The sequence below is a fragment of the Gymnoscopelus braueri genome, assembly GCF_963280865.1.
Source record: "Gymnoscopelus braueri genome assembly, chromosome: 15".
NCBI classification, from domain to species: Eukaryota; Metazoa; Chordata; class Actinopteri; order Myctophiformes; family Myctophidae; genus Gymnoscopelus; species Gymnoscopelus braueri.
In genome coordinates, this window is record NC_137620.1 from 24,134,070 (window position 1) to 24,159,473 (window position 25,404).

General features: G+C 42.4%; 1 protein-coding gene across 1 annotated transcript in view; it reads right to left on the reverse strand.

Annotated features, from left to right (window-relative positions):
- Nucleotides 1-25,404, reverse strand: part of chrnb1l (cholinergic receptor, nicotinic, beta 1 (muscle) like) — a gene marked incomplete at both ends in the record, with an annotated part of 33,756 nt that overhangs the window by 4,238 nt on the left and 4,114 nt on the right. The window contains 8 exons of the mRNA XM_080450856.1: nt 11,366-11,541; nt 12,505-12,728; nt 15,314-15,499; nt 16,847-16,994; nt 17,223-17,331; nt 17,551-17,660; nt 19,368-19,412; nt 20,188-20,321. Coding sequence (XP_080306982.1) covers nt 11,366-11,541; nt 12,505-12,728; nt 15,314-15,499; nt 16,847-16,994; nt 17,223-17,331; nt 17,551-17,660; nt 19,368-19,412; nt 20,188-20,321 — 1,132 coding nt within the window. The remainder of the gene's footprint in view (nt 1-11,365; nt 11,542-12,504; nt 12,729-15,313; nt 15,500-16,846; nt 16,995-17,222; nt 17,332-17,550; nt 17,661-19,367; nt 19,413-20,187; nt 20,322-25,404) is intronic.

The window sequence follows — 25,404 nt, forward strand, 5'->3', positions numbered from 1 at the left end:
CAGGACCCAGGCGGACACTGCAGGGTTCTATTCCAGGTCAACCAGTTTGCTAGCCAGCCTGATGAGGACTGTAGTGTTAAAGGCCGAGTTGTAGCCAATAAATAACATACAGTATCACCCTTCCATGTTGTTGAGGTGGGAGAGGGTGGCATGCAGAACCTGGGAAATGCCATAATCAGTGGATCTGTTGGGACAGTCTTTTACCGGCCTCTCATGACTACTGAGGTCAGCGTAACCAGGCGGCAGTTGTTGACTCGTTAAGGCCAGTTGGGGAGGCATTCTTGGTAAGACGACAATGGTGGACCTTCTGAAGCAAGCAGGGACCACATAATGAGCCAGGGAGAAGGTTGATATGGTGGTGAATACTGGTACCAGATCAGCACAGGTCTTGATGACAGGCCTGGAGATGCAGAGAGTATTTTTTTTTCTTCCTCCCCCTTTTTTTTTTGTGGGTTCGATCTCTGGAGAGAGCCCAGTTCTGTTGTCCGACTGATGCCCATACATAGGCATATATGGAGATCCGGTTGTCCAGAACCGACGATCTGACTGCTACTGTATGCCCATATATGGGCATGCACACATATTGAACCAACCGACTTCAAACTCTGCACACACATCAGCGAGGACGGTGCCTGGCTTCGAGTCAGTCGGATAGGCGCTCGTCCAGAACCACCGATAAGAATGATGCCCATATATGGGCATATACTGATCACATCAGCGATCTCCATATATGCGCATAAAAGGGACACAGGCAGGAAGACAGATACAGAGATCTCCATATATGAGCATAAACGGGACACAGATAGACAGGCGGGTAAAACTATATGTGTGCTGCCTTCTTGAACAGAGCCCACTTGAAAAGGATATTGACATCTCAAAGTGGTTTTACCCTGGTTAAAGGAGAGATCCGGACATTTTAAGTGTTATCTTTGATGTGTCGCTAATCACTCATCATCATTGAAATGGACGTTGAGTTATTCCAGAGAGTCCCCTGTCGTGCAGTCTGGCGACCCCCTCCGTGGCATAATGGGAGCCCGTGTAAGAGTGAAAATCGTCTATTATAACCGAAGCAAAGTTAGTTTTTTTTCTACTACTGCTCATCGTGGAGTCTCATGATACTCGAACATGCACTGAAAGTCGCGCACGAGCTATCGTTCGTGCAGAACGAGACGACAGTGGTTGCTTGTTTCTCTCACAGAACCTGGCGTCTGTGGAAGAAACAAGCAACCAGCGTCGTCTAGTAAAAATACAAACTTAAAAAGAGCCTGTAAGTACCCTAACACAGTATGAGTAGGCCTATAAGCAGTATTATGTATAACATTTTTGTCAGACCACAGAATAATATGTTATAAACCACCTAGCCTAATTAGAATGATTATTTGAAGTATTGCATTAAAAATAGTATTGGTCAATAGTATTGACCGGCGATGACCAGCGGAGTCTATCCGGTTGGAGACTCAAAGAGTCTCCTACTGAGCAGCCACCCAGGATTTTTTGGGGTGAACTACGACGTTAAGGCCACCCTTGGCCAAGGGGGATACTCTGCTGGCCATTGACACTGGCTGTCACTGTCCAGTGGAGGACATGCTGACCTAGATTGTCAGTACTTCACTAATCCTTCATGCACATGCCAGTGGGTGTCCTTGTGTCCCCTCGAGCCAATCGCCAGGAGGACTGGCCATCTTTCTTTGGTGCACCCCCCCACCCAACCCACCGCCTGAGTGACAATGGCACGCTCCTGACATGAGGGGGTGACATTGTGACAGGGTTGGACTTGGATCAATGCTTTGTGACGCTGTGAACTCTGGGAGGAAGATCCTCTGTGTGGACATCTTTATGTCAATGGTTTTCAAGAACCAGGGGTTCTTGAGGGGGGTTCCAAGGGGTCCCCATTCAGCAAACTTACTTAATATATAGCATCAACATCAGTTTAACCACTTTAACCCTAGCAACTACAAGCTCTCAACGCGCCACATCACGATGTGTTGTGAGCTTGTAGATCTATTTTCAAAGAATCTTGACAATTGAGATGGTGTGGTTTTTGTACGCCTTTTGCTCAGGAGGATAATTCAGTGATGTGATGTGTTTAAATTATGTTACAGAAAGCCACGAACAGGGATGTGTCAAAATGTACACTATATTAATAGTGCCGTAAACATTGAGAAAAAAAAAAGAAAGAAAAAAAAAGCTTGATATACAGTGCACAAATTCTGTAACTATACACAGGAAAATGTATGGTGTATATTTTAAAGTGGATGTCAAGGTCCATTTTATACAAATTAACGTACTTTCAGCTAATTAACACGCTAAGATTTTATCCAATAAAAAAATACTGCCTTTTATTGTTTGCTCATCGATAATGCACTGCATATATTGTTTGTTTGTTTTCTTGATTTGCCATCTGGGCATTGCACAAGTATTTTCCCTCTGTATTTAACCCACCCTAAATATATTAACCACATGAACCCTAGCGTCCCTATTCTGGTCATGTCATAATAGGCAAACATTCAATGAAAATAGGTAAACAATCAGCAGAAATTGCAAGCTCACAATAGAGCACCGAAGTCCTGACGTGACTCGTTCATCCCCAGGTTTGCGGAAGTAATTTCTCTATGGAGAATAACATTGGGTCATCTTAGAATCGTCTCATATAAGAATTGTGGTCCAAAAATAAACACCGCGTGTCGGCGTTATTGTCAGGGAGGAGGTTCTGTATTGTTTATGATAGTCAGTCACTTATATTTGATACAGTCTGTTTCTGGCGAAAATGTAACTAATTCGGCGGAAGTAACATTAGCGTTTTCTCACCGTCAGTTGATGCTTCATATCCATAAGAGTCAACACGCCGGGGTCATTTGTTTATTTTTGGAACACAGTTCTTATTTGACGCCATATTAAATACGTCTATGGGATTCAGAACGGGGGTGGAAAACTGCGAACCAGGTAGACAAACAAAGGATGTGTAAATGACGTCAGACTTCGGCGGTCTATTTAGAAGAGTTAGGAGGAACAGAAGGGTTGCAGTTAAAATTCCCACAATGCACTGCAACATGTTGTGAGCTTATATTAGATTTGATGGGGGAAAAAATGTGTAGACCAAGTATAGACATCTGTGGGACCCCGGTCAATAAAGAATATAGGGTTTGAGTGGTGAAGAGCAGAGAGTGGGCAGCCAGAGCCCCCCCCACCCCCACACACATACACCAAATATTATGTATAGTATAAAGTATATATGTTCTCTTTTTCTGTCCTCTCTTGTTTCTTTTTTGTTTCCTATCACTATTGATGTTTATCACGTTACTATGCTGCTTCTGCAATGTCTGAGGAGCCGATGTAACACAATGAAGAACCATGAACCATGAATATGCCAACAACAACAGTGGCTGCTTATATAGCCTTTCATTTGTCCAACTGTAAACTTGTCTTTCTGTTCCCTAACAAATATCACACTGCTCTCTAAATCTATAACCTACATCTTCCTGATATAAGAAGTCAGGTCACGCCAACGTCAAAGCCGGTCATGTTACACATTCAGCCAGGGTCAAACAACCACGCAAACGGGGTGTTAACAAGGGGTTACCACCCTCTGCTTCTATGAAGATGGATGTGTGTTATACATTATGACATCAGTGAACTTTATGTGGACTGTCACTAGGGTTCATGTCTGCTGGTTGCTCTGTGGGGTTCGTCACATGTGCTGCTGCAAGTTCCAATGGAGCCAGGGCCTTGCAGAAAATATTCAGTTTATGCACAACAACTGGGCATGGTCTTTTGAACTGTATTCTATCAAAGGGTGGTTATGACATTCTGGAATGACCCTCTGTATTTACTTTATGTTACTTGACTGACTGAGTCATGGGATAGCCATCCTAAGCTCCGCTGTCATTGCCTTTCACAGGTGGCATTGTCACTTCTCTCCCTCCCTCCAATGTCTGAAACACATGAGCCTGCATTATACAAACAATACATAAATATTTGATATAAAAAATATCAATAAAGATTTTAGATATTTTTTGTTTAATTTATTAGTACATAAAGAGTCAAAAACAGAAGAAAACTAGACGCGTCGCAATTCTGGGAAATTGCAAAGTGTGGTTGCGCCGACGCCGGTCGCGGCCGCCGGGACTTGAGGAATACGCTTGGAGGAATACCGTCGGAGGCCGCGCGACGTGCCATTCGAATTTGGTGATGATTGGATCCTGCGTTCATGATACATGGCGTTTTGATTTTAAGAAATAGGCCCCTCCCACTAAATAAATAGGCCCCTCCCACAAATGTAGCGGGCCAATGACATCGTCCTGTAACTCCTGAGATCACCTGCTTTTCATTTTGAGAGGAGTGATCCCCCCAAAAATCATGTTTTTGCATCAAACGGTTACGTTTTGTGCATTTGTGATGCCCCCTGTGGATCAAAGTGGAAATGCTTTTGGAGATTCGTTGAGTAAACCACCCTCGACATTTGATTCAAATTTGGGATTGACCGGACGTTTCGTTCGTGATTTTTGGCCTTTTTGGTAAAACGGGCCCCTCCTACTAACTTCGGAAGCCATTTACGGACGAACGGTACGGACTATCAAAATTCTGTTTCACTCCAGATTATCGCATGGGTCCAGAGATCATGTGTACTGATTTTTGTGAAATTTGGAGAAAATATGTGGGAGGAGGAGCTAAAAGTGTGTTTTGAAGAAAATTCAAAATGGCGGAAAATCTATCCTGACGCAAATGGGCGTGGCCTATATGGGGAGTTGCGTCATGACCCAAGGAATCTAGGGGGAAAAAGATTTTTATTCTAGGACCTACGGTTCAAAAGTTATAGGCCAAAAACGTAAAGTGGGCTGTTTATAGCGCCACCATGAGGCCGACTGGTGTAATGTGTTTTTTAAATAATTTCGGACTAAATCATGAACCTCCCCACCAAATCTGGTAACTCTAAATCTTACGGTTTCAGAGAAAAAAATACTTGAATTTGAGTTTTTTCACTTTTTCAATAAAGTGGATGGGGAAATTTAATGCACTAATAAATCAATATCAATAAAACTATGCAACCAATCTCTTAGCAAAATACAAGCACACGATTCCCGGTGAAGCCGGTCATTTTGACATATGGCACTAAATTGGGAAAAATAAACTGTGGGCTGTGATACAAGTAGAAATATTGTTTATCTATAAAGAAAGAATAAAGTTTATCTATAACAATAGTCTGGTTGCCCATTCGGGCAACCACACTAACTAAACATATTATGTAGGAAAAGTTTAAAAGCCTAGAGGCTTATAGAGAACTTCCCCTTTTTGTAAAATACGGTAATAGGTAACAATTGCTTGTCCCATGTAAATTAATTAGCACTACATGCAATATGCAACATAACATGCTTTGTTTTTGCCAACTCCTCATCGTCACTCAGTAACTTTAAACATAGATTGAGGGCCAGCCTGATGAATCAAGCCTCTCCACTTGCTTCTACCATATAATTTTGCACTACTTCTGCATACACACGGACACACACGCACAAACACTTGGTACTTGTTGTTTGTCGTGTCTTATGTTTGATTACTATGTTCAACTTACTACTTGTTTATTATCTTAGGTAAGAACCTTGTATAAGCCCTATATGGGGTTTCCTTTCTCACCTGCACTTATTACTGTGTCTTTTAATAATTATTACCTTAAGTACTGTTTTTATTGTGCAAATGAAAATAAAAAAAATCACACCCAGTGTGAAGTGGGCGGTGTGGTCATCACAGTGGTCATCATAGTGATGGAAGCTCACTTTTAAAAAAAAAGTGATTTTTTTTTAAAGTGCATAATCCTATTTATAGGTTATTAACTCTATAACTGCCAAAGACGTTTATAAACGTCTTTGAGAAATTAGCTGTTGCCTGCCAAAGACGTTTAAAAACGTCCTAAAAAAAAAAAAAAAAAAAAAAATTAAAAAAAGAAAAATGTCTAAAAAGATTCTCTAATTATTTAGTATTGACACCTTTTCGATATTCCAAACGAATAAGGAGATAACAATTTCCAAAGATTTGCTGCTCCATCCACTTCAATTTTAAAATTGAAACGGACAAACAATTCACAATGTTTTTTGGTTTGAAACTACTGGTTTTGAGCTATTTTCAAACATCAAACAACACATGACAGCAAGGTCAAATTGACCTCGTTGACATTTGTGAAACCACACCTGAATCTCATCTGTGATTAGAAATTTTCTGGGGATCAATCATACTTGAGAAAAATATTTTGTGGCTATGCGAAAAGGTACCAAAATCGGTCAAAACCCTGGCAGAGGCTACAGACTGTTCTGAAAAAACTCTGGCAGGGTAAGAGTTAATGTCATCATGTGTCTCGCTAGCCAATCACAGTGCTGAATAGAGTCAGCCAATCACAGTACAGCTAGGGGTGTACTAATGAGCCAATCACAGTACAGCTAATGAGGTGTCCCAACCCCACTTATAGGGGCGGCTACACCGCCCAAAAATAAAAGCTTTACTGTGTAGGCCTGACCTGGCATGATGTGCAAATATGCTTTGCCAATAATGAAGCTATAAAAAACGTGTGTGCGCGCGGCGCTATATGTGCTCATGACTGTCATCTAGCTGTAGAACATGATCAATCCATCACCATCGCTAACAAGGGTGTGCATATGGCCTCTGGGGGCAGCTATAGCTAATAGACTGCCATGCCACCAGCACACGGCTAGCATACAGCTGAATGTCAAGCTGCTAAACCTGTAACAACTTAGTCAAGGCTTGTCTCTCCAGCACAGTGCGGTGGACAGTGTGTGTCTGCATGACACAGTGAGGGGGGCCACTGTCCAAACCGGATTATAGAGGGTGGACTCACAGGGGACTCGCAGGGGACGTAATGTCCTTTAACATACCTGCCCTGTTTCACAGCAGTTTGTAATGGACTAAAATCAAACTATTTATATCTGCTGCTAAACGTTGTTTCCACTTACACAGGAGGCATATTCTGCCTTCTAATTTTATTTCTATTTTTGACCATACTCTTGTATATTTGACATTGTGTCCTCTTGTTATCTGACTTTCCTCTGTTCATTTCTCTATTCTCTTATGGCTATTTTTACAATGTTGGGAGCTTGTACACATTTTCTTTTCACCCACTCTTTTACATCACTTGTGATGTGACAATACAGCTGAATTTGACATCGCCACATCTATACTGTAGTTTAATTGTAACATTATTAGGGTAATGTCATGTGAGAGAGAGACAGACAGACAGACCGAGAGAGAGAGAGACAGACAGACAGACCGAGAGAAACAAAGACAGGGGGAGGAGGCTACACACAAACCCAACCCCCCCCACACACACGCACAATGTATAGACGTGTCACCTCCTAAAGACATCCGCCCTGGCACCATCCGGGGCATACCAGCCAGATTGGCACCTCCTTGTATGTATACAGTACATGTCTGTGTGTGCAATAAAGAGAGCGTAGATCTTATCATGACATGTCATCAGGGACACGACCGTGACAATTCACCCACCTCTTTTAGACAGTAAAAGATAAAGAAAGCCGAACTCCGGAAGAAGTGTATGGGCGTGCAACGCATGCTTCTTCATGTGTACGTCTGTATAGAGTGTAAATGTATTTCTATATGTGTACGCATGCATGTGTGGGCTTGCATTTATTTCTGTATGCATATATGTGCATGTGCGTGCGTGCATCAATACTATGCGTCTCAGGGCTGTGTGCCATGCTGCATTCCATGGCTTCTATTCATTACCACAGGCTTATGGACACACGTGTGCGCGCGCACACACACACACACACACACACACACACACACACACACACACACACACACACACACACACACACACACACACACACACACACACACACACACACACACACACACACACACACACACACACACACACACACACACACACACACACACACACACACACACACACACACACACACACACACACACACACACACACACACACACGAAATAGCCAACCTGTGTAAAGTGTAAATCAGACAACCCTAACCTCTAACTGCCTAATCCTAACCCTATCCCCAACCTGAACCTTTTCCTAATTGTATGACTAATTCTAATTCTACACTTCTATACTTGTGGGGGCATTTAACTCTCACAAGTGTAGTAATGCGCACGCACGCACGCACGCACGCACGGTCTCCTAAACAAAAACAAGCCAGAATGGTCCTTTACCCCGGATCACTCAGCACCCACCCTTCACTCTCATCCACTACCCATCATGCCTTGCCCCCCCCCACTCCCCCTCCATTTCTGGGATTACCCCCTAATGCCTAACCTAAACAGAGACTTAGGGCCTGGCGACTGTGGACGGGGGTCCTGGGACTTAGCTGGGACTGAAGCTGATGCCCTTGGAACAGGATGAGAGTTACCCACCACATGCAGGGCCTTGTGGCCCGCGGACCTGTTTATCATGGCAAGGCCGGTGGGTTATTGGCAGATTACCCGCCCTCGGCCTACCGAGTGGACCTGTCAGAGCCATTCATCATCACTGAGAGGGTTGAAGGCAGGACATACTGTAAGGCGGGTTAGACTGGGTCAGAAAGTGTGGCTTGAAAATATTGAGATTTTCAGGGAACGTCAACTGGGAAAAGAACGTCTGCGGAGCTGCACGTAGACATCGCCTTTATAGCGGCATTGACCACATTCCCGCATGGAGACCATTTTGCTGTATTTGGGGAGCCGTGTATTTTTCTTTTTCATAAATTCATGCACATATTTATGACAGTGTCATGCCAAAATAGTCAATACACTATTACAGTCGATCTGTTATTTTCAAATATATATATTTTTAAACGAAATAATAATGATTGACTGTAATGACATGCCAAAAATAGATACCAGGTTTAGTTGAAAGTGATTAAATCTGTCCAAAAAATTATAACTTCCATTATAAGGGTTTAAGACATACTAGGTTTCCGCCCAACAGTGCACCCTCATCACACTACATAGGCAATTTGTCAAGGTCGTTGTCCGCTAGCTATCCGCCTGGGGACTGCATACGAAATGAGATAAGAAATACAGTCGGCTAATACTGTACACTGTGAGCTTTACTGTAATAGCAAGTCTGGCAGAAGACTATATCATCTATATCGTTGCTGCCGGGCAGAAACCTTGTATCTCCATAACATTTGTTAATACATTTATATACTTTTATTTATTAATTTATTTTCGTAAATTAATGCCCTCCTTTGTTGAAGAAGAGTGTCGCACAAAAGTAGCAGAGCGGATCGGGTATCTTAGCAATTATAATACTTAGTAAGTATTTTGAAAGTGACAGGGGTTATTTGTGTCTATGTTTAAACATTTTTTTTAAACCAATATTAAACCATTTCCAGTAACAGTTTTGGACAAACAAGGTTTCCACCTGACAGTGACAAGAGATATTTAGGCTCAGACTAGAGATTCATGCCCTAGGCGCGTCTTATTCACACTAAAATAAATGGGATTTAGATCAAGATCAGCACATCTCAGCCCAGAGAGCAGCCGTATATGAGCTGCACCGTTGACCCCCGTGGCCATCACTTCAGCTTAACTACAGTACATCCAGCCATGGTGACAACTTCCAATATGAGCGCCATAACTCTTTGGCACTACATTTCAGCAGTTCGAGCCAGGGGCTTGTCATCTTCTGAGTACGATCCAAGGTGGTCTGCGCATGTGGGTGAGTGGATGTGTGTGTGGGTGTGTGGGTGGGGGAGGTAAGTGTGTGGGTGGCAGGGGTGCTGCAGAAAAGCTAAATGGTTCCAAGCTTAAGCTAATGTTTCTGCAGTTGCCGGAGGAAAACCTAATACTCCCATTTGCAGAGCTGAATTTATGGAAGCGCTCCCGGGGATGAGAACCGTCATCTCCATGGTAGTAGATAGATATGTGTATTATATAGAGTCATATTTTAGAGAACCTTGACTTCTGCATATAGAGAGATTAAATCGTATACGGTAAAGTAGTGAGTAGAGCTATTGTTGGATCAGTTGAGGGAGATTCATGCTACCCAAAAAGAGCATGTTTTTGGACAGGTTGATGAATAGTTTTCAGTGTGTGCTGAACACAGTATTCATTAGAATGTTTCCCTATGTGCTTGGACCAACACAATGGCCAGTGTTCATCACAAAAACCCCATTCATTGTCTGTTCTACTGTCATGGAGGGACATTCATTCTAGGATTTTTCAAGCAATAGGCTACAGCAAAATATGTTTTTAATTGAACTTGTTTAATGTCAAACTGACCCTTACAGCAGTGATTCTACACCTATTTTAATTTCAAGGACCCCCAGTTTGATATGCATTAGGCCACAGACCCCCAATTGATAATTTAAGTATGCTAAGTTTTTCATCATTGAGGCCTCAATCGACAGTGTAAAATCAGTGTGAACTAGAAAATGTGCTCCTCGGAGCACAAGTCTCCGCCAGCAGACTATAGCAATTATATTATCATAGCAATAACTAATGAGATAGTTGAGATGTTTAAAAAAAGATAGGATGAAAAAAAGAGATCCAAAATTTTTTGAAGATTGAGGACACACACACGCACGGACGGACGGGTGATTTGGACTAGAAGATACTGTTCCAATCAAGACTGATTGATCCTGTCTTACCTCGCTTCAAAAACGTAAACGGCTTTTTGAAGTGACACACCTTTTTATTATAGGATTGTATTTCGTCATGCGTCCCTCTAGCCAATCAGAGACATTGATGTCAACATATTGACACGTATTAAGAGTTCGGCTTTGTTGTGGGATCATTTCAACTCTAGTCCTCTTCTACGTTACAATTGTAGATGAGTATGCTTTCTTAGCTTTGGCCTTCTGCGCCTTTGCTTGACCAATGTTAGGTGTTCTCAGAGGGAAACACACACGCACAGACGGGTGACTTGGACTTACTGAAGGTACTGTTCCAATCAAGTCTGATTGATCCTGTTTTACCTCACTTCAAAAAGTAGGGGCTTCTTGAAGTGACACACCTATTTATAGAATTTTATTTCGTCACACGTCCCTCTAGCCAATCAGAGGCATTGGTGTCAACAAATTGACACGTGTCACGTGGAGCTTGCCCAATGTTAGCTTGGCTAACAATGTTTGCTCACACAAAGCGAAAACATATTCTCCACCTTCGGCGGAGACAATTAGGACCAGTCCAGTTCTACATAAGGGTCCATTTGGTTCCTAACCATCAATCATTTAGCTGGGGACCACCTGGAACCCCCTGAAGGACCCCTGGGGGACCGCAGTAACACTCTATATTTTGTGGCACATTGGTCAAATGCACCAGCAGAAACAGATCAGGAGAGCCATGTTTCTTAACTTTATGACAATGTGTAGGTGTGGATGGTGAGCCTTACCTGCCTCTCCAGGGCATGACCAGGTCAGGGTTAATCTTCCTGAAGACGTACTCTCCTCCAGGCCTCCAGCCCAGGCCGGGGGCTTCCTCCCTGCAGGGCTCCTCTGGGGGCAGAGAGTCCTCTGTGTGGTTGGGTCTCTGCATGCCTATGTACTTGGGCAGCATGTGGATGAACACCTGCACGGGGTATATTCACACATCAGAGTTACCAGTGAAACAGTTAATCAATTTAATTCATTATAAATAATAATTTATCATTTGATAAAATAATTTGGGGCATGTTATTATTGGTAAAGTTTCCAAAAAAATAGTGAAGATAGCCGACCTACAAGCTCCCAACACGCCACATCGCGTGAGCTTGTAGATCGTCTATTTTCACTATTTTTGACTTTTTTTGTGCTACTAGCCACACACAGAACATGTTCAGAAAGCAGGTGGTAACTGAAGTGCAGTTATAAGGGGTGACACGCCCAGACTTTCCAGTGATCATGGCAGAAGTGATTGTATAAGCATATATTTCTTGTGCATCATTTCCCTTTGTCAATATGAGGATAGAGTGACATACTGTACAGCAGCAGTTCTCAAACTTTTTTTTCTAATCTTAAAGACCACCAGTTTGCTATTAGGACACAATCTGGGAACCCATTTACTTCCCCTTTGTTTTTGCCTCTGGGGGCACCACCTCCTTTTTTTGTGTAGAAATAGGAACTTGGTTTGGCTCCTCCCCTTTCTTAGTCCACTTCCTCCCAGGTACTTCTGTGTTTATTCCTACTAACAACAACACTACATATTTAGGGCAGTGACAACCCCCTCAAAGGATCCCCACACCCCACTTTAAGAACCATTGACATACAGACAGAGAGTTAAAAGGACAGCCTCATTACAATAATCTCAACTATCCAAATACTAGGGGACAGAAGTGAGTGCAGACTCTCAGTGAACAGTCTATAGAAACAGTCCGCACTCACAAGGTGAATTTTCTTTGAGTTCTTTAATTTACCGCAGCAGCAGTCATGACAAACGGACGTTCGGCTACTCGAACACTGATGAAGGCCTGGGTAGGCAAAACGGGTCCGTTTGTCATGACTGCAACTAGCCACGGCAGTGGTTGGTCATGTCTGGCGGTGGGCCCTCCCTCACCTTGCGAACCCACGGGGGCATGATGTGTGTGCTGGGGGTGCGGTGGTGCAGGTTGAGCACCACCACACTGAGGATGACAGAGAAGGTGACCAGGATCATGGTGAACATGACGTAGTTGACGATCATGGGGATGCCCAGGGACGTCTCCGGCACCTTGTCGGCCAGCAGCAGCATGAAGACGGTCAGAGCAATGAGGACGGAGATGGACAAGGTCATCTTCTCCCCTGGAAACCACACGGGAGCGGTTTAGGAATGCTTTAGGAACAGTGGTTCTCAAACTTTCTAATGGCAAGGACCCCCAAATTATTATGTAATTGGCCAATCTTTTCAAATGGACCCCCATTTGAAAAGATTTTGTGCTCGTAGATCTGCTTTTTTACCCGCACACAACTTTGTGAACTGCGTTAGGATGCATGGCAGCAAATCTCAACACATCTACTGGTGTCTGCTTTGTGTGCTGAGACACTGTAAAAATATCCAAAATATCTGACGAAGCCACATTACATGCAAAAATAAATGCATTTTATTTTTAAAACTTTTTATGGAACAATGGCACTCTCAATCATACAATCAAATATCTCTACATGCTCAAATGACCTGTGGCTCACAGGACAGTATCGTATGGAAATACACAGCCATGTGCTCACAGCTTGTTTGATTTCACATGAGATGTGTTGCTTGTGCTCTCTGGTTCCAGGTCTAATTGGGGCATCAAAAGCCCAAGACCTAATTTCTCTCAGTTGGCAGGGACAACACATCTCTCTCAGTGTCTGTCATACATGGCTCCAAACCCAACCATCACACTTTGACTTGACTTTTCTTTGTTCTTTGACCTGCAAACAAGTTAGAAGTGTGCATAGTTGGAGACATCTGGCCATCTCTCACTCAGATTGTTTCTGTGTTTTTAGTACCCTCTGGTGGACAAACGTGGAGCGATATAAATACATACACAGAAACGCTCAGCATTATTAGTGTGGTTGCCCGAATGGGCAACCAGACTATAGTACTCTACCGACTTTATTCCACTAGATAAACTTTATTTCAGGCTGCTACTCCTCCCAGTTTATTTTTCCCAATTTAGTGCAATATGTCAAAATGACCGGCCTCACCGGGAATCGTGCGCTTGTACTTTGCTAAGAGATTGGTTACATAGTTTAATTGATATTGATTTATTAGTGCATTAAATGTCCCCATCCACTTTGATGGAAAAGTGAAAAAACTCAAATTCAAGTATTTTTTTCTCAAAAACCGAGTTACAAGACTTGGAGGGGAGGTTCATAATTTAGTGAGAAATTATTAAAAGAAAAAATATATAATTCGGCCACATGGTGGCGCTATAACAGCCCCCTTTACGTTTTGGCCTATAACTCTTGAACCGTAGGTCGTAAAATAATTTTTTTCCCTAGATTCCTTGGGTCATGACGCAACTCCCCATATAGGCCACGCCCATTTGCGTCAGGATAGATTTTCCGCCATTTTGAATTTTCTTCAAAACACACTTTTAGCTCCTCCTCCCACATATTTTCTCCAAATTTCACAAAAATCGGTACACATGATCTCTGGACCCATGCAATAATCTGGAGCGAAACAGAATTTTGATAGTCCATACCGTTCGTCCGTAAATGGCTTCCAAAGTTAGAGGGAGGGGCCCGTTTTACAAAAAAGGCCACAAATCACGAACGAAACGTCCAGTCAATCCCAAATTTGAATCACATGTCAAGGGTGGTTTACTCAACAAATCCCCAAAAGCATTTCCACTTTGATCCATAGGGGGCGCCACAAATTCTCAAAATGTAACCGTTTGATGTAAAAACCTTATGTTGGGGGGATCAATCCTCTCAAAATGAAACACAAGTGATCTCAGGAGTTATGTGACGCTAAGAGATTGGTTAAATAGTTTAATTTATATTGATTTATTAGTGCATTAAATTTCCCCATCCACTTTAATGGAAAAGTGAAAAAACTCAAATTCAAGTATTTTTTGCTCTGAAACCGTAAGAGCTAGAGTTACCAGATTTGGTGGGGAGGTTCATGATTTAGTCCGAAATTATTAAAAAAAACACATTACACCAGTCAGCCTCATGGTGGCGCTATAACAGCCCCCTTTACGTTTTGGCCTATAACTCTTGAACCGTAGGTCATAGAATAAAAATATGAAGAAAAAAAACTTCAAACCGCATCTCCTTCCAAAGCATTTCCACTTTGATCCATAGGGGGCACCACAAATGCACAAAATGTAACCGTTTGATGCAAAAACATGATTTTTGGGGGGATCAGTTCTCTCAAAAAGAAAAGCCAGGGATCTCAGGAGTGACATGACGATGTCATTGGCCCGCTACATTTGTGGGAGGGGCCTGTTTCTTTAGTGGGAGGGGCCTATTTCCTAAAATCAAAATGGCACGTATCGCTAACGCGGGATCCGATCGGCACCAAATTCGAAGCGCATGTCGCGCAACTTCCGATGGTACTCCTCCCGGCGTATTCCTCGCGTCCCAGCGGCCGCGACACGCGACCGGCGTCGGCGCAACCACACTTTGCAATTTCCCAGAATTGCGACGCGTCTAGTTATAATAGCTTTTGCACTTAGGCTTGATTTGGACAACAAATACAACTTCCACTCAAACAAGACTTGCTTGATGTCGTTTATATATAAGTACGGAGCATATTGATGAAGTGACACCATGCAGCCAAAGATGGTAGGATGAACATTTCCTTGATTGATTTCCTGTTTCTGGGTCAGGTGGGTTTAGGAGACCAGAAGCAGGACACACGTCTCTTAATTCTATGTATTCTAATTCTAAATACTGACCTGCTCCGGGGGGCAGGTAGAAGACAAAGATGGCCAACACACTGGTGAGGATGCAGGGGACGATGATGTTGATGATGTAGAAAAGAGGCTTGCGCTCGATGATGAGGTAGAAGGTGATGTCCTCGTACATGTTGTCCTTGACGTTCTTCCGGCTTTGCTTGTGACAGATGTTCCACTCGCCGTTCTCTGTGGAGAGACACACACAGAGGAGGGGTTGAGGCACGCGACGACCAGCAAGGTGAAAAGGGCCAAAATGGAACGCGTGGTGGCCATAACGAAAAGGGGATGAGAAGTCTTCTCTCTTTCGTTCTCTCTCCCTCATTCGTGAACTTACATTAACCACTTAAAATACTATATACTTGGTTGGCCGGGGTCCCCCAGGCCAGGAGTCAGTCGGCAGGACTGATATTATTACAATTATTATGATTTGCTGTGATTTTGTTTATTACTTTTGTTACATGAATTATATGAGTTGTATATTTGTTTTATTTGCGTTATGTGTATTAATTATGTCCCTGCCACTGATCCTACCACTCCCTTTGACAGACACTGGCACTAATGAGTTAAATGCCTGCAGCTGGGCACAGTAGCCAGCGACGCAGGAGAGACGTTCGGCCAACCAGGGCACACGTTGGCAGTGCGCAGAGCCAGTCAGAGCGCATGGGAGGGTACATGGGCGAACCCAGGGAAACGTTTGAAAGGGAAAGTGGACCAAGAGACTGAGCAGAACAAGCAGAGGAGGAGAAGGAGACGGAGACCTGACACAGGAGGAGGGCAGCTCCCACGGGCGGAAGTACGGGGACAGGGACGCCACCGCCGATGAAGGGCCAGGCTGTGCAATGGACACTCCATCCGTCTGGCCGAGTTGTTTGGCAACATGCGGGTGGTGCCCTGTCCACCTGGTGTGGATCCCGTCCGTGGGAGGCTGTCTAGAGAGTTAGGCCGTGGCGTAGTCGGTTTTATATTTTAAAGTCTCGACACAGCACTGGGCACTTTAATTAGCCTGTGTCAGGCCGAGGGCCACATATACTTCTAAAAAGAATTTCAACCGGTTCTTTTCACTGAAATTACAATCAAGGTACAACAAATGAGTGGGCATCTGATCAAAAGGCATTAATCGAACGCGGAAATCAGCTTTGTTTCAGAAACTTGGATGTATAAACGATGGGAAAATTGTTCTTCAGACAAAGGTTATGCGTCATTATGACCATGTCTGTGCAGACATGGATTTGGCCAGCCACAGAGGAAGACTTCATCAGTCATTCCTCAATCTGCCAGAATAATTTACCAGATTGAATCTGGTGAAAATAGACTATTTTCGGCGAAGATATTTAGTGTAGAGCGAAAATAGGAGTGAGCTTAGTATAGAGCCCTGGGGGACTCCGGTCAACTAAGTATATAAGGGTTCAAGTGGTTAAAGAGGGCATTAGGAGATTATGCAAAGCAGATTCACGTGCTTCTATGAGCGTTTTCAACTAAGATGCATGGGCTGGACAAGGAATTGAATGAAACGAGTGAGACGGGTTCACCAGCCTGTGAAAGCGTTGTCATCGATAACGATCTCATGGACCTCTTTGCCGTCCTCGCCCAGGGAGTACTGCAGCTCCACCTCGGACGAGTCGTAGGTGTAGGAGCGGAACACCATGCTGCAATTCTGCCAGTCAAATGGGAAGTACTGCACCTGTGGGAGTGGAGGAGTACTGCAGTTACATTTCAGCCTCTGTAGGCTGCAGGTTGCTAATGACATGTTCAAGTACAAGAAAAACAATAGACAGACAGACAGACAGACAGAATTTAAACTCCATGATATAATTTGATGTATGGTGTCCTTCTTTTTACTTGATCCTAACTATTAGTAACTATGATACATTAGACAGCACTGGTGTTGCCTGTGGGTAGCATGGTGTACCTCTATGGAGCAGCTACTGCGGTAGATGGCTGGAGGAAGCCATTCCACATACCCACTGCTGTAAACCAGGACATTGACCAAAAGAGCCACGTCAAACTGTCCATCATTACTGTAGAGACACAGACGAGGACAAACATGTAGGAGTTACATTGACACACGATTATGTGCGGTTGATGCCTTATGTAAACATCCATTTAATTCAGTTTCAGACAGTTCAGCGGTAAATGGTGGGTATTACACTAAGGAATGATGCTTGATAGTTAAAGGAACATGGATGGATGGATGGACAGATGGATGGATGGATGGATGGTTGACACAGGAAGCTCACTTGTTGATGAGGTAGACGTCAGGAAGCCACACCTTGTTGGGAGGAATCCTCAACACTTCAATGTCGTCATACTCCTTTGGGTTCCATGACAACCTGTAATCTGTCCATGCCTGGGTGGAAAGAGAGAGGAAGAGAAGAAAGAACAAAGATAGAAAGAAAGAATAAACAAAGAAGGAAGTAAAATCGTTAGTGAAACACTCTGATGTTGCTGTCATTTCACATAAATCCCAGTGATGTCTCCACTGTCCACTGTCTCCACACACACACACACACACACACACACACACACACACACACACACACACACACACACACACACACACACACACACACACACACACACACACACACACACACACACACACACACACACACACACACACACACACACACACACACACACACACACACACACACACACACACACACACACACACACACACAGCAGAGTTCTAATTAGCATGGGTGAAGAACAGAGCAGGGGGAACGGTGGGGGAGATAAAAAAAATAATAAAAAGTGACAAGTCCATTTGAGAGGAGAGGGAGAGAGCAGGTCCAGGGGAGAGGAGAGGAGAAGAGAGGAGAGGAGAGGAGAGGGACATTCAGAGATAGGACATGACGAGGAATATTTTGTCTCTGTCGGGCAGAACCTCCTATCTCCATATTCGGACTTTTTGTGCTTTTCCGTAAATTAGCGCCCTACTTGCTCATACTACAGCGTCACGCCAAAGCATCACAAGTAGCAGATCCACAACCAGGAAAACCGAAGCCGAGTAACAGTTTTGGACATTTGAGGTTTCCACCCAACAGACAATTTGATATAACTTCAAATAAATATTACGATTATTTAAAAGTTTTGCCTCGATTACGGTTAATCTGAAAATCTGCGTGACGAGTTGAGCTTGTAGATCCGCTATTTTAACAAAAAATGTACACCATTGTACAAAGTAGTATAATACAGTGGTTAATCAGACTAATCTATTTTAGTCGATTATAAAAAGAAACTCGATTAGAATTTATTTTGTGTCCATTTGTTGATTTATAAGAAAAAAGAAACAAACAGCTTCTCATTATTCGATTAACCTACATGAGCAAGATTAAGTCGATAATTGGTTCTAAATATCAGTTTTGATATCGTCTGTCGGGTGGAAATGTCCAAAACTTTTCAGGATTCAAAATGAAAAACAGCAAAAGTAGCAGATCTACAAGGTCAAAACGTGTTGCTTCGCGCTGTGTTTCGAGCTTGCTGATCTGCTACTTTTGAGTGACGCTGTAGTGTGATCAAGTAGGGCAGGGCTCTTCAAAGTTTTTCAGGCCAAGGACCCCTTAGCTGAGAGAGAGATGAAGCAGGGACCCCCAACTACATATTGTATAAAATTGTGTTGCAGATTAAACTTTTTCATAAATTTCATACATTGCCTCATAGACTTGTTTGACAACACTATCATTAGTGTTAACGTGACCTTTGTCTCTGTACTTGGTCTGCTCATTTTTCCTTCTACATCAAACGTCTTCGCCGGAAATAGCTGATCTACAAGCTGCGAGGCATTGTGAGCTTGTAGATCTGCTATTTTCGGCTAATGTTCTCCTCAGAATATGGATGCTAGAGTGTTTAATGTAAAAAAAACATCCTATCACACAAAGATTTGGCGGGCCCCCTGCAGTAACTCTGAGGACCCCCAAGGGATCCCAGGCCCCTGAAGTAGGGTGTTAAATTTACGAAAAAACATGAAAAGTTAAAACAAGGATAGGAGGTTTCTGCCCGACAAAGACGATATATTTCCAGAGAGCCCAACCTAACATTAGCATTCGTCTACCAGATTCATGAACACGTTGGTCGTCATCTCGCCATTCTTCTCATTCTGTAAACAGAGAGAGAGAGAGAGAGCGAGAGAGAGAGAGACATGAGGAATGCCACTATATCTTGTTGTGCGTGACAGCCCTGTTACTTTCAATCCTACTCCATGGAAACTAATTGGTATGCATGATTGGTATAGCCATACAGCGCCACTGGGCTAAGCACCCGCCGGCTAGCTGGCTGCCACTGATACCAGGGGAACGTGTGTGTGTGTGTGTGTGTGTGTGTGTGTGTGTGTGTGTGTGTGTGTGTGTGTGTGTGTGTGTGTACTTATAATACTATACTTGTGAGGGCCAAATGTCCCCACAAGTATAGTATAATTTGAGAGATTGTGAGGACAACTTTCCTGGCAAAAACAGATTTGGGGAGTGAGTCATACAATTGGGAAAAGATTCAGGTCGGGCTAGAGTTAGGATTGGGAATTTAGAGGTTAGGTTTAGTGGCTACGGTTAGAATTATGCCTGATTCCTACTTAGTTGTATTTTTTTTGTAACTCAGGCTTTAGGATTAGGGTTAAAAATGTCAACAACAAAAGTAATAATAGAAAATGATATCCTCACAAGTATATATATTTTTGTATTTAACCAGGTAAAGTCATTAAGAATAAATTGTTATTTACAAAAGGAAAAGGGGTACATAGGTATAGTAATACCAACATACATGTATGTATGTGTGTGTGTGCATGCGTCCATGCATACGTGTGTGTGTGTGTGTGTGTGTGTGTGTGTGTGTGTGTGTGTGTGTGTGTGTGTGTGTGTGTGTGTGTGTGTGTGCCGTACCAGGCTGACGAGCTGGGAGAGCGTCATCCCCACTCGGACCATCACTCGCTCCGACCATGAGCGTGCCGGTCGGACCTTGTGGTTGTAATTCCTGAAGATCTTCTGATGGAGTCTCCTCTCTGTCTCCGACGCTCCTGAGCAGACCAAATGATCATAAAATCACCACAACCAAACATGTATGTCCGGGCCGGGGTAAAGAACGCTGTCAGCGTCGCATTGGAACAGTGTTATTCATTATAAATGATAAAACTACTGTACTTTTGACTGCACCAAATGTATAGGAAAGGGAAAAGTACATTACGAATTAAGCCCTATTTCAAATCTAGTAGAAATAGCAGCTTTGCAGGTCTGCTATTTTCACTATTATTGATATTTTTAATATATTGATATTAAAAAGAAAATGTACTTTGTAACTTGTGTTTTTGAATAGTATCTTTAACAACTCATTCACTGCCACTGACGTAAAAAACGTAATTTGTCCCGTTTACCAATCCTGCCACTGACGTGGCAGGATTGGTAAAAAAAAAAAAAACGTAATTTTTTTTTTTTCAAAAAAAATATTTTTTTTTTTAGTTTTTTTTTCAAATTTGACCCAAAGACCAAGGAGATATGATTGTTTAAAGATCTACACTCCCATCCACTTCCTTGTTAACTTAAAACTTAAAAAATCTGTATCTCGGCTCCTGAGTACTTTTTTTTTTAAATGAAAAATCTCTGGCAGTGGGCAAACGCGGCCAGCAATAATTGTGGCAGTGAATGAGTTAAAAGCATGCACTTTTGCATATACTTAAGGGTTTTTAAAAGCAAGTACTCCAGTACTTTTAACTCAAGTACTAATCTCACAGGGCAACTTTCATTTGTAGTTGAGTAATATTTGACCTAGAGTATATGCTTTGACTCAAGTAGCATACTGGGGTTGAATACTGTGTCCAGCACTGGTCACATTACAGGTTTTATAGGTGTAAAAAGCAGTACAAGCTCCATTACTGCAGTTCCAAGAAAGGTGTAAAGAGAGAAAGAAACAGGAAAAAAGTCTGATACCAATATAGCAGTGTGAAATACAGTACATTAGGTGCATGGTATGGATATACATACCGGTAATAATAATAAATGTTATTTGTAACACACTTTATATTTGACACAAATCTGAAAGTGCTACATTGAATAAAAGTCAAGAAACATGATATAAAAACAATGAAATGAATACAATTCAGATCAATTCAGACCCAACTATACACAGCTAAGAAAAGTTAACGTTTAAAAACGCACAAGGCATCAATAAGTCCATCTAGGCAAATGCCATATGCCATACTGTAAGGTGCGTGGTAAAATTAGCCGTTAATATAGCAGAAGATGTACCGTAATAGATTATAACAGATATGTACCTACGGTGCACGGTTTAAGGAAGTTAACCACTTAAACCCCAGCATCCTTATTGTGGGGAAGACTTTCGCAGAAAATAGCAGATCAACAAGCTCACAACGCGTCACGCTGCAACGCGTTGTGAGCTTGTCGATCGGCTATTTTCAGCGAAGATATTAGTCAACCAAATAGGGTTTAAGTGGTTTAAAGTAGTGATATAATAACAACCATGACTGAGTATACAGTCATATAGAAGGAGACTAGTAGAAAAGACAAGACGATAGGGAGAGGGGTATGGGAGTGAATCAAAACTGAAAATGACTGCAGACCTGAATATGGTCTTAGAGAACATAATCATAACTGTACTCTGGATTTAATGAGCAATTACCATGAGGCAATTGTTTTATGAATTTGGGTCATTTGGGTTTTATGAATACATGAAATATTTATTCATGCAACCCAGAGAAAGTCATTAATAAAGAACATCAGAGCAGAGTAGAGGCATTGAGGACAATATTGGTGAGGGAATTCAAGGAGTGAATGTGAGACAGAAAATCCAGTCCAATCCAATTTTTTGAATATTCAAACGTGAACATTTAAGAAATTAATAGGCTGTGACCCAGCGATACCCTAATCTAGAAAACTACTGTAGATTAACCACTTTTAGAAATATTATGTCATTATAGGCAATATTTTCCCCCAAAATATCCAAGAATAAAAAGAAAAATCAATGTTTTTACCAATTTTTAAAACAATTGCCCAAAAAGTTTTCTAAATGTTCAAACATTTTGAAAATAGCAAAATTATTCATTAGAAGGGCAGTATCAGTGTGTTTTCAATGAGTCTAACAGTTTGAAGTTGATGGGCTTTTATAGGGTTCATTTGATCAAATGAATACATTTACAAATAAATATTGATTCAAGCAACCTAAAAACTATCTCTGGTGCACAAACAAAGTTCCATTAGACGTGAAAATGACCCCACAAGTGTTTAAGTGAAATTCCCCTTTAAGTGGTTTACTAAATTAGATTAGAACTGGATTATTACCGCAGATTAAAAGGGGGGTGGAGAGTTACACCACCGCTGCCTGGGTTAAGAAGTCTCTCTGGGACCACATATGCTAAAAATATGTGCACTACCCGTACTGGTGCTCAGTGTCCCACTCTAAAAAGCATTCACCGAAATAGCATATCGTCATTGTCGGGCAGAAACTTTGTATCTCCACATTTCAACGTTTTTTTTCATAATTAATGCCGTATTTCATTGTACTACAGTGTCACACAAAAGTAGCAAAAATAGCTGAGCTTGTAGATCTGCATTTATTTTTTTTAATTTTTTTTGTTAAAGTCGTTAAGTCAGTGTCAGTGGATTTTATAAATATTGAATCAATGAAAGGTATTCACAAAACGTGACTAATTAATAACTACATTGGATCTGCTATTTTTTCCGTTTCCTGAAAAGTAACAGTTTTGGACATAAAAGGTTTCCTGACAGTGACGATATGGTACGTTACTTTATGCTTTCCAACTACTGTAATTCAAATGAATAAAGATAACTGGAGATACATCCTCAACTCAAAAGAAAAACAGGTCTACTTTTGGGTGTGACTGTGATTTGGGTTTTCTCCGTCACTTCTGTAAGGTGGAAAATTACGAAATTGTAATGATTTAGTAGTAAACAAAACGTCATGCACCTGTCTCCAGTGTTGACAGGTGACACACTGAAGCCTAATTTATTCTGTCCCTTGACGAAAATAACTGACTTTCATTGAGCAACGCGGTTGTACGGCGAAGCATAGATTGGCTGTGACTTTTTTTCCTCCCATGTAGGGAAACCAACATGCGAGGGGGAGTGAAAGAGTCACAGATAATAGACACAGGGGGACAGGTTCAGTGGTGCACAAAGTATTCAACCCCAGTATTTAAGTCAAAGTATAGAAATTACTAGTGAAATATTACTCAGGTGAAAGTTGCTCAGTCAAAGTTGTACTTATGTAGTCAAAAGTACTCAAAAGTACTAAGAAAAAATCCCAAAAATCGAATACATTTAAAAATAATACAAGCTCACAACACGTCAGATCTGAGCTTGTAGATCCGCTATTTTCATTATACTAGGTTTGGGCCGCTATGCTACCCTCACATCTAGAGTTCGTCCCACCGCCGATCTGACCGATATGTCTGAGTCATAGTGTCAGGGGATTTGTCAAGAGAACCTGTTGTACCCGTCTGTGTCACTTTTATGCCCATATGTGGAGATCCCTGATGTCCTTAGTATATGCCCATACCTTGTATATTGGCATGCCCAAAAATGGGCATATTGTTGGATCGGTTGTTCTGGACAACTGGATATCCATATATGCCCATATATGGACATATCCGTCGGATCGGCGGTTCTGGACAACTGCATATCCGAACAACTCGGTGGCGGGCCAGGATGCGCGAGCCGAGTTTGAAGTCGGTCGGTCCCATATGCACATGGACATATGTGCATAGCGGTCGGATCTGTGGTTGTGGACAACCTCTATATGGGCATATCGGATTTGTTTATGGTTATGTCTGAGTCAGAGTGATGTGACTCAGAGCGTAGATCTACGCGAACCGCCGATTCCCATTGAAATTGCCCCAGGTGCACTTTCCGAATTTTTTTGATCCATTTCCGTTTCCGGTCGGAAACAGAATTATTCGGGTTCAGTTTTTTTCGATCGTATCCGCTTCCTGTCTGGGATCCTGTTTAAAACTCGATTTTCTCGGTTGTTGTTTTTCTCCTCGCTGATCACTGTTTAGCGTTGATCCGCTGTATCTTCAAGATGGCGGCTCGGATTTGGAAACTATTTTCGCTGGCCGTTTCTCACAGATCCGCTGTGTGTTTAGAACCAAATGAACGCGCACTTTTAACTTATTTAGCGAGGTCTGTGGCGATGAAAAAAACAAAAAAACAACAATAAAACGCTGGCACTGGTGAGTACATTATGAGATTAAACTCTGGCATGGAATGTGTTAAGCCAATTTTAATATAGGATTTGAAATAGGGCTTAAGTGGTTATTTCAAAACGTACTTTCCCCCCTTTTCTAGGCTAGCAATGTAGTGGAGTCAAAAGTACAATATTTGTCTTCGAAATGCAGGGAAGTTAAAGTCATCAGTATCCAAAAATACAAATGCTCAAGTAAAGTACAGATACTATTTTTTTTTTTACTTTAAGTTCAATACTCAAGTAAATGTACTCTGTTAGTGTCCCCTAATCCAGATAATGGACACAGGGGGACAGGACCACGGGACCAGGTGGTGGTCGTTCTCGTTGTTGGTAGTGAAAGGTGACTGCAGTCATTGTAATCGATACACTGCTTGGGAATGGGATCAAAGCCATAGCTGGCATATCGCCTCCATCAAGGACAAAAATAGCCTCTGATTATCCAACAATGAACTGTTAATATCATTCATTATTTGTTCCACAGGGGGACAAGAGCTTTGTGGGCTTTTTTTGGACTTTTGTTTTAAGAAGCTTTTTTCTAACACCCGTGAGCTTTCTGCAACTCACTCAGGAGATAGGATGGGAAAGACCTAGCCTCCCCAACACACAAACACACACACACACACAGCAGATGGGACATGCAGGGAGATGGGGGCACCCCGCCACCACCCTCTGACCTGTGGACACCCTCCGAGGGGGACACCAACCTCCCAACCCAACCAACCCCACACCACCAGGCCTGCCGGTTCACAGGGTGAAGGTCAAAGGCAGTCACACATGTTTCTCTTTCGCTTCCATTCTCTCTCTCCAACAACAAAGATCTCAAATATGGAGTGCAAAAAAATCTATCCATTTTACATTGAAAAGGCATAGGAACTCACAGCCTG